General features: G+C 43.8%; 1 protein-coding gene across 1 annotated transcript; it reads left to right on the top strand.

The window, feature by feature from the left end:
• On the top strand, positions 1-9,091 carry LOC139763675 (chitooligosaccharidolytic beta-N-acetylglucosaminidase-like). Its single transcript, XM_071689979.1, has 9 exons — positions 1-125; positions 2,335-2,525; positions 4,060-4,300; positions 4,415-4,654; positions 5,417-5,574; positions 5,728-5,962; positions 6,103-6,213; positions 6,828-6,974; positions 7,894-9,091. Exons 1-9 carry the CDS (start codon positions 24-26, stop codon positions 8,698-8,700), a joined length of 2,232 nt encoding a protein of 743 aa, XP_071546080.1. The 5' UTR covers positions 1-23; the 3' UTR covers positions 8,701-9,091.
• The last annotated feature ends 1,022 nt before the right edge of the window (positions 9,092-10,113 follow it).

Here is a 10,113-nt window from a genome sequence, read left to right as displayed (position 1 = left end):
TCAGTTTGCTTACACTGGTAAAAATGTGCAATCCAAATTTCGCCGCTCAACACCCTATAGTCTTTGAGCGGTATAAAAACCAGCTGAGCATAGTGGGCGATAGCAGATCCACGCGGTCCCTCAAGGTAAGTACTTACTCAGTTGACAACAGTACAGAACACAGGCCATACGCACAGTGAGGGCGTACGTACGCCTCTGTCCCTTGCACCTTAACAACCACTTATCTTGTTGAAGATAATTCATTGCGTGGGTATCATATGTCGCTCAAGAGGCTTCAAAAGACTTTGGCTTTCAAGGTCTAACTAGACAAACTTAAACGAACGTAAAGGCTATTCTAATCCATGTATGATCCTCCGGAGAGATTCATGTCTTGAACACCTGAAGACGTGTTGATGTTCAAGATTTTCATGGTGATGTTATGACGTGATGTTGGCTAAACATCTCTGGCAGTTAGTCTGTAATCCTAAAACTGATGTCACTTGAAGGATGATTAAGTTCATGTAGATAATAGTTAATAACTTGAAACTATTTCTTATTGACCGTAAAACTAGACAGGCCGAAGGTCCAGCATTAACCAAATGACCAGTTTGCTAGTTAGCCACTTACCAGAAGGACATAACAAGTCATTCTTTATCTTGTTACTGTCGTAGATATGCAAATGATGGGAATCAACGTAAATGTATTTATTCCCCACACTTCCTCTGCCGTCTGTATCTCCTGTGTGTGAGGTGTGGGGGTTTAGGACAGTAGGATGCAAATGTCGAACGCCACACCTCCTGTTATACAACACCCGGCCTCCTTCACCCTGCCTCCCTCACCTTCGCAAGGTGATCGCAGAGCGTCGTGTGAACGAACTCCTTCGTTCATCATGGCTCCCTGGAAAGACGTGAACGAAACATGTGGGGTTTTTTCTCCCTTTTTTTTACAGAGATTTCGTTCGTATGGTACAAGAAAACACATCCGATTTTTTTTCTTTTCTTTTTTTTCGCTTTTTACTTTTAGTCTGCATTTCAGTAAAGTTTATTTCGTAAACCTGTGATTGTAATTATCAGCGTCTGACGCCCCAGTGAAGGATATTGTAGATGTTCGTGTAGATATGTAGAGGCTGGTGATGTGTGTGTGTGTGTGTGTGTGAGTGTGTGTGTGAGTGTGTGTGTGTGTGTGTGTGTGTGAGTGTGTGTGTGTGTGTGTGTGTGTGTGTGTGTGTGTGTGTGTGTGTGTGTGAGTGTGTGTGTGTGTGTGTGTGTGAGTGTGTGAGTGTGTGTGTGTGTGAGTGTGTGTGTGTGTGTGTGTGTGTGTGTGTATAGGGTCTACAGTATACCACTCCATGCTCTTCAGGTGTCGACTCTCTCTCTCTCTCTCTCTCTCTCTCTCTCTCTCTCTCTCTCTCTCTCTCTCTCTCTCTCTCTCTCTCTCTCTCTCAAAGTGCCTTTTCTGCGTAAAATTCATTCGGCATTTTCGTTGTCGTTGCGTGGAGACCGGTGCGTAAGGCGTTGAATATTCGTGTTATGCGTTAAGTCCGGGCATAAAGCAGTGAGTCTTCCTTTTGTGCGTAAGTGCGTAAAGATCGGATATGAGGCGTTGATTAACCCTGTTCATTCTAATGATCATATTAGACGACCCCAATTAGTATGATGACTGTGGAAAACGGCACTTGTGAGCATGACGTCTGTCCAGTTAGCTTTGGCATCGATGAATATTCTTAACTTAGCGCTGAACATCACAGTTTATTTGATATATAACTAGGATCACTGCTCTAGTGATGTGTATAAGTTTCTTAAGATCACTGCTGTATTATGCATGCAGGTTTCTTAATACAATATCACTGCTACAGTGGTGTGTGTGGGTTTCTTAATACAATCTCACTGCTACAGTGGTGTGTGTTGGTTTCTTAATACAATATCACAGCTACAGTGGTGTGTGTAGGTTTTTAATACAATATCACAGTTACAATGGCGTGTGTAGGTTTCGCAATACAATCTCACTGCTACAGTGGTGTGTGTAGGTTTCTTAATACAATATCATTGCTACAGTGGTGTGTGTAGGTTTCTTAATACAATATCACAGCTACAGTGGTGTGTATGTTTCTTATTACAATATCACAGTTACAATGGCGTGTGTAGGTTTCGTAATACAATCTCACTGCTACAGTGGTGTGTGTAGGTTTCTTAATACAATCTCACTGCTATAGTGGTGTGTGCAGGTGTGCTAATGCACTATAGAGCATTACTAAATAGCTTTTAGGTATATTGGTAAAGCTGGTGATTCACACAGGGTTCACAACACAGCTGTGAACAACACAGATCAAGTAATGTGAGTTTATCTTCCCTACAGGTGACTGGCTGTGTGTGCAGGATGAGGGTGTTCGTGGTGACTGTCTTGGTGGCTGTGGCGACTGCAGAGAACTACTACCGCCTCCCAACACCCTTCAGCTACTCCTGCAGGGATAGCCTCTGCGTCAAGGAGAACCGTAACCAAGCCAGGGAGCACATTTCCCTGGAGAAGTGCCAGCTAACATGCGGCAAGTGAGTAGCAGCTTTTCTGTTTTCTTTGTGTGAGGAGAACACAGCCTAGTCGAAGCCATCTCAGACCAAAGGAAAAATATGAATGGGGTTAATTTGAACTCCAGGGGGTTGTTTGTTCATTTGAGTCTTAATGAAGGAAAGGTTGTAAAATAAAAAGAAAATAAACAATTCTACAGTTGCAATGTTCAAAGATAGAATGAGGTATTATAACGGCCAGTACTCGTGTGGCTGTGCAAGCACAAACTATAGGAAGCAGCAGGCATTCTGTGGCATGAGAGTTAAGCCACACACAAACAGCTCCCATCATCAGTAAGCGAAATGATATCTACAGAACAATAATACGCCAATAACATCATGGCAGTCAGAAAGGAGTGGACAAAGAAAGAGGATAAACTGTGATATGGTAAAGCGAAAGGTAAGGGGATAATATCAACACCAGTGGAACACTCCCTAGCTTATGAGAAGCAGATATTGTGAAGGTTAATATGTCTGGTGTCTAGGATAGAGCTAAGGAAGTCGGTATGCTTAGAGCATCTGTATCACTGAACGGTTGTATTTTGTGATGTTTTGAAATGTAGGAAAACAGAGTGAGATTTAGAAAGGGTTAAATGTACTGAAATGCATCTTTGCAATACTCTTAATGAACATTCTGTCTCCCAGTTTTGATATGTTGCACAGATCCGAACTGACAGTAGAAATAGGTTCAGTGTGAAAGAAAGAACAAGTATTTGGGTTAGGAAGTAAGGGAACGTGAGTTGAGGGATGTAGAGTGACGAAGTTGGACTGGACAAGGATGAAGGATGAAGAATAAATGATTGTATCTGTTGGGATGAGAGAGGATAGGTGATGGAATAGTACCAGGCAACACAGACTACAGGGAGAGAGGGAGATGTCCAAAGTAAGACAAAAGAAGAGTTTCAATTGCGTGATGGGGCGATAGCTGGATAAGTTAGAAAGTTCTCATGTCTTAGGGATGACTGAAAACAAAGCATTCCTTCAGGAAGAAGGGAACGTTTTGGTTCTAATATAAAGATGAAATAGACCTGCAAGCACCGGAGCCAGTTCGCAGACACATTCTTTTAGGATAAAAGGAGTTATGTCACCCAGGCCACACGTCTTGCCCTCTCGTTGCTGGGAGATATCTTGGAACTAAGTCTAGAATTATAGTCGGTAGAGGCGAGGACAGTCGTATGAGTTACCTGTTGTTAAAAGACGTCTGGGCGACATACGCCTGGTCCAGGGAGGGGAACACGACAGCCACAGAGGTAGACGACCCCTCCAAATCCCACGCTGTAATACCCCACTGGTTGGTGGTGGCTGTGTACCAGCAGCTTTCGCATGATGTGTGAGGAGGTTAAGTCAATAGACAGATATGTGCAAACTCGAGAATGAGAATATTTGTGCTATAAATTCCGATGACTAGACCATGTTTGCCTCAGCCTGAGTCTGAGGAACAAGAATAAAGTCTTCAGAAATTAGGAGAATTTCTAACACTGTGACAAAATGTTTGGCTGACTAGAATTCTGAACGACAGGTATGGTGCCCTGTGGCCACAACCAACTGGGGAGGTGCAGCTCTCATCAGAAACTGTCGCCTTCTCCCCCAAGAGGCTGAAGGTGACCAAGACAGAAGCGCCTAATCAGAAGGTGACCAATATGTTGGATGAAGCCACACGCCACTTCACCCGCAACATCCATTACCTCCACCCAGACTACCCTAAGGACAGAAAGAAACCATACACCAAGGAAGAAAGGTTCCTCGATCCCAACCAATACGTAAGTCTAACATTTCTGTCACGAATTACTGACACACAGATCGTGTTAATGTTATTGTCTTGCGACCTGATACTCACATCTTAATGCAACTATATTCTCTTTTTTTTTCTTTAGGATGTACGATACCAACAGTTTGATCTGCAGCAACACAACACACCCTCAAACTCCGGCCAGCACCGGCAAAATTCTTACCAAAGGAGGAAGGTCGAGAGGTACTTGAAGTACTCTCCCTTCCTGAGGGAAAAGCACATCCCAGGGGAAGAGTTCCACAATGTCAACATTGAGATCACAGTCTCGTCCCAAGACGACAAGCTAACACTCAACACTGATGAAAGCTACACTCTTGCTGTCCAGGTAAATTGAGTCATCTAAATCATGTTTAACCATGGCATGTAGAGCACGAAAATGCACATTCTTTACTCTCACAATCTCACTCGTGTTCTGCCACTTGATTTCTAAAGACAGCATTTCATTCACATGATCACATAATCATACTAGGCGTACCATATCCTCCACTCTATCCTGGAAATCTCACATAATGACCATCACAATACCTGCTTCTAGAAGCCTAATCTACTGTATAAGTGCATTGGTGAAATTCCTTCTCAAGGTTCTCAGAAGTCCTGGTATAGATCAGTGCCTCGCTTATCTGGTTGGGTTCAAACTCCACCTCTCTGTCAGCCAGAGTAGGATCAAAAGCCTTCACCTCATCAGCTCCCCTTCTATCAACTCTCCTCAACCATCACCTTACCATTTCCATAATGTTGTATCCCTTCTATCATTCAGTCATTACTCGCTCAAACTAAATGCGTCTCTGCCTCTTAATGCCTTGATCAGTAGGGCTTGTATATGGCTGCAGCTTCATATAATATCCGTGTAGAGGCCACCTACACGAGGACGAGCCGTTATGTTAATCCTTTTCTAACACAGCGAAGCTGCAGAAGCATCTTCAGTCTCTTGTCATTCTCTCCTCTCGTAACCTTCCCATGACGAACGAAAATTAATCTTTGATCCCTTGATCTATTATTCTATTATCTATTTCATCCTTGATGGTCATAACATGGGAGAGACTCTTGTCCAAGTTACTGCTATCTATGACATCTTTGCTTCTCGCAGACCGTCGAAGGCAACACAACAGTGAAGATCCAAGCTGCTACCTACTACGGGGCCCGCCATGCCCTGGAAACACTCTCACAACTCATCGCATTTGACGAAAACATTGATTCTCTGCAGATCGTCCGAGACGCCAGGGTACAGGACGAACCAAAATTCAAGTAAGGGTTTCAAGTGTGCAAACAAGAGGACGGGATTGTGTTTATATTCTATTTCGATCTTAAGCAAAGATAAAGGTGATAATGATGAATGTGTCCTGTGTATAGAATAGGTTCCTCAGCATCCTTACTGACAGGGATGTGTCCTTGTTCCAGGTACCGTGGCTTCATGTTGGACACTGGTCGTAACTTCTACTCCAAGGAGGACATAATGCGCCTTCTGGACGCCATGTCTTACAACAAGATGAACTACTTCCACTGGCACATCACCGACGCTGCTTCCTTCCCCTTGTACTCCAACCGCATCCCACAGATGTCTTACTACGGTGCATACTCCCCAAGGAAGGTCTACTATCCATATGATATCGCTGACATTGTTCAGTACGCCAAGGTGAGCCACGCACCCATCTCTCTATGTCACTGTAGCCCAGAAAACAAAAGAATCCATTACATGTCAACATGAACTGTTACAGTCAATCCTGTGTATTACAAACTGACCATGTATATAACCTCAACACTTGTGTGTTACAGTACCGTGGTATTAACGTGGTCCCCGAGTTGGACGGCCCTGCTCACACCTCTGCTGGCTGGGAATGGGGCGCGAAGGAAGGCAAAGGAAGACTGGTTCTCTGTACCGAGAAGGTGAGGACTGTTGTGTGGTGACACAGGGCCAAGCTGGCCCTCCGTACTGGGTAGGTATGGACTGTTGTGTGATGATACAGGGGCAGACTGGCCCTCTGTACTGGGTAGGTGTAGATGTTGTGTGGTGATACAGGGGCAAGCTGGTCCTCTGTACCGGTTTCGACTATACTACATCTCATCGAAGATGACCTCTCCGTCGTGGTGTTAACCCTTACAGCGGAAGTTCGAGAACACCTGTCGAAATAATGGAACTTGCTAACCCTCTTTATCATCAGGTTTTAGGTTGCTGAGTTGTGGTAGTGGACACCAGACTGGTCCTGTATCTTGTTATGTGGTGATGGTGGAAGTAAAACTGGTAATATCGAGAAAGTGAGAACTGCAAGGCTTAATTTTTCATCGGATTGCCTTTCTCCACATTTAGACAAAAAATATCTGAACATTTCTTTCAGCAATCGAGTGAAATAGTCTTATATTCTTTGATCAATTACATTTCAGCATTAATTTGTCTGTTCGTCTATTGCATCTTTATCTTATGTTCTTTACTACTTGGGTTGGTGAGTACAGGGTTGGTGAGTACAGAGTAATTGAGTAATCGTTTGACTTGGTGTCCACAGGATCAGCCATGGTTCAATGTAGGCAAGGAACCACCCAGTGGCCAGCTCAACCCTGTCAACCCAGAACTGTACCTCGTCCTTGGCGAACTGTACAGAGACATCCTGGAGTACTTCGACCCTGAGATGGTGCACATGGGAGGTGATGATGTGAGTACACACACACTGGTTGGTGCACATGGGAGATGTGTGTACGTATACTCCTCATGATTGCACATGGGAGGCGACCATGTATGCATGTAGTGTTACAATTCATTGGTTCGTCATCCTCCCAGACTTGGGAGAGAGAGAGAGAGAGAGAGAGAGAGAGAGAGAGAGAGAGAGAGAGAGAGAGAGAGGGACTATGGATAGTGACTGTACATACATACTAGTAAAGGTACATGAGCCGTGATGTGTGTGTGCACACAATATGTCTGGTTAGTTCACATGGGTGATGATCTGCACATGTACTGTGATGTGAAGAGAACATGTGCCTTTGTTTGGTTCTCGCAGAATGCCTCGTACTTGAGTACATAATGTCAGGAGTACAGAGGATGCATATCCTTCCTGTCTGTGCACAAGTACTCGTGATCCACAGTACAACATAGCAAATACGTTAGAAAATCAACGAAGTTGATACATTTGTTTTATCAGTATACATGAGTTTATCTTACTGCATGTGTTTATTAGCTTTCATTTACTAATGTATTTGCTCTGTAGACTTATGGAATTTGTTTCCAAATATGCAAATGTATTTCCGTATCGCGTGTGATTATTCCTTCTTACCTTGTAACACTTTGACGATGTTGCAAATGAAGGAAGTGCTTGATAAAGGGGATCCATGTATCAAGACTTGATAAAGGGGATCATGGAATAGCCAATTGATATCTTTGTTTCTAATTAATGATAACTTGGAGAGATTATAGACTCCTAAATGATATAAACTGTTTTAAAGCACTGCAGGGTTTCAGCATGAGTAAAATTCTTTCGTCACCTCAAAATGAAGAGACATTCATTTATCTTTTTAAGAAGTTTTGTCTTGAGAAGCAGCGTTCTATGCACATTAATGTCTCTTTCTGCTTTTTTACAGATCAGCTTCAAGTGCTGGCAGAACGCTAACGAGATCAAGGAATACTTGGCAGCCAACAGCCGTGAGGCCAACAGTCGAGAGTTCTTCGAGTTGTGGAACACCTACCAGAGCAACGCCTTCTCCAAGCTGCAGGAGGCAGCAGGTCAGGAACGCAAGATCACTCCCATCATCCACTCCTCCTCCTTCGCTCGCAACTACGTCGATAAGAACACCTACGTCATTCAGGTCGGCGAAGAAGCCAACAAAACTGAGATCGCAGACTACGTCAACAACGGTTTCAAGGTCATCTTCTCGAACCAGGATCAGTGGAGATTGGACTGCGCCTCCACCACCTGGGTTGGGGACAAGACGAAGAGCTGCGCCCGAGAACTTCCCACCTGGGAACACTTCTACGAGAACAGCCCACTGGATATGCTGTCTCATCTGGGAGTGACCAACGCCCGCAGTGACCCAGGGCAGCAGAAGGCCGACAGCAATAACCCTCGCGAGTTCGTGTTGGGAGGAGAAGCCACACTCTGGAGCTCCGAGACTGACGGCAATGGCCTGGAATCGAAGGCTTGGCCCCGCGTAGCCGCCATGGCCGAGCGACTGTGGACAGACCCACTCCTGCCTCTCCAAGGTATTGACACCGCTCAGAAGCGCATCAACACCCAGCGTCAACGTATGGTGTACCGTGGCGTCCGCGCTGATCCCCTCCAGCCGGAGTTCTGCCTCCATGATGAGAGCGCCTGCTACAGCGAGGAGCAGTATGTGGCTCGCTCAGCCACACACAGCCAGCCCAGCCAACCTAACCAGCCCAGCCAGTAGGCTTCGACCACACCAGAGGATCTCGGTCATGCCATCTTCCTGGAAAAACCTTTCCAAAGAGGCTGGAAGGTATATATATAGCGGCCTCAGAGCTTCTACAAGCTGTCGTCACTTCGCTTTATGAAGGAATAGCGCGTGAGTTCGGTTGACCAAGTCACACTTGCGGACGACAACCCAAAAAGTTCTCTTTCTCTCTCTCTCTCTTCTTCTTCGCCATCGTAGCGCAAGTCAAATGGGCTGGGCTGTGGGCACTATCGCTTGGTAGCTGACACTCCTCTGTCCTATAAGGTAGCGACAGTACACTTCAAGCTTCCAGAGATACATCTCTACAACAACAGTAGCCTTCTTGTATTCGGTGTGATACAGTTGTGGTATTAAATCAAATAAAACATCTCGTGTTTGTTGTCCTAACCTAACCTGGTCGCTGATAACGTGAGATAGTCCAGTGATGCAGAGAAATGCTCTCTCTCTCTCTCTCTCTCTCTCTCTCTCTCTCTCTCTCTCTCTCTCTCTCTCTCTCTCTCTCTCTCTCTCTCTCTCTCTCTCGATGATGATGATGATGATGATAGATTAATCTCTTAACATCACCTGAGGCCAATAACATCTCAACCAGACACTTAACATCCCACTAGGCTCGTAACATCCCACTATACACTTAACATCACATCACATCAGTCCATTAACATCACACCAGGCCATTAACATCACACCAGGCCATTAACATCACACCAGGCCATTAACATCACACCAGACCATTAACATCACACCAGGCCAATAACATCACACCAGGCCATTAACATCACACCAGGCTGTTAATATCACAAAAAGCAAATGAAACCTTAGACAGGAACAAAACTGACAGACTTGCTCAGGAGCCTTTCCTTAAATGTTAGAGATCATATATCTATATTAACAGCCTTGCCTTAAATGTTATAGATCATATATTTATATCAACAGCCTTTCCTTAAATGTTAAAGATCATATATCTATATTAACAGCCTTTCCTTAAATGTTAAAGATCACATATCTATATTAACAGCCTTTCCTTAATTGTTATAGATCATATATCTATATTAACAGCCTTTCCTTAATTGTTATAGATCATATATCTATATTAACAGCCTTTCCTTAAATGTTAAAGATCATATACCTATATTAACAGCCTTTCCTTAAATGTCATAGATGATATATCTATATTAACAGCCTTTCCTGAAATGTTAAAGATCACATATCTATATTAACAGCCTTTCCTTAAATGTTATAGATCATATATCTATATTAACAGCCTTTCCTTAATTGTTAAAGATCATATATCTATATTAGCAGCCTTTCCTTAAATGTTATAGATCATATATCTATATTAACAGCCTTTCCTTAATTGTTATAGATCATATATCTATATTAACAGCCTTT

Source organism: Panulirus ornatus, chromosome 47 (genome assembly GCF_036320965.1).
Source record: "Panulirus ornatus isolate Po-2019 chromosome 47, ASM3632096v1, whole genome shotgun sequence".
Taxonomy (NCBI): Eukaryota; Metazoa; Arthropoda; class Malacostraca; order Decapoda; family Palinuridae; genus Panulirus; species Panulirus ornatus.
Note: the sequence above shows the minus strand (reverse complement) of the source record. Positions and strands in the feature narration are given on the sequence as shown.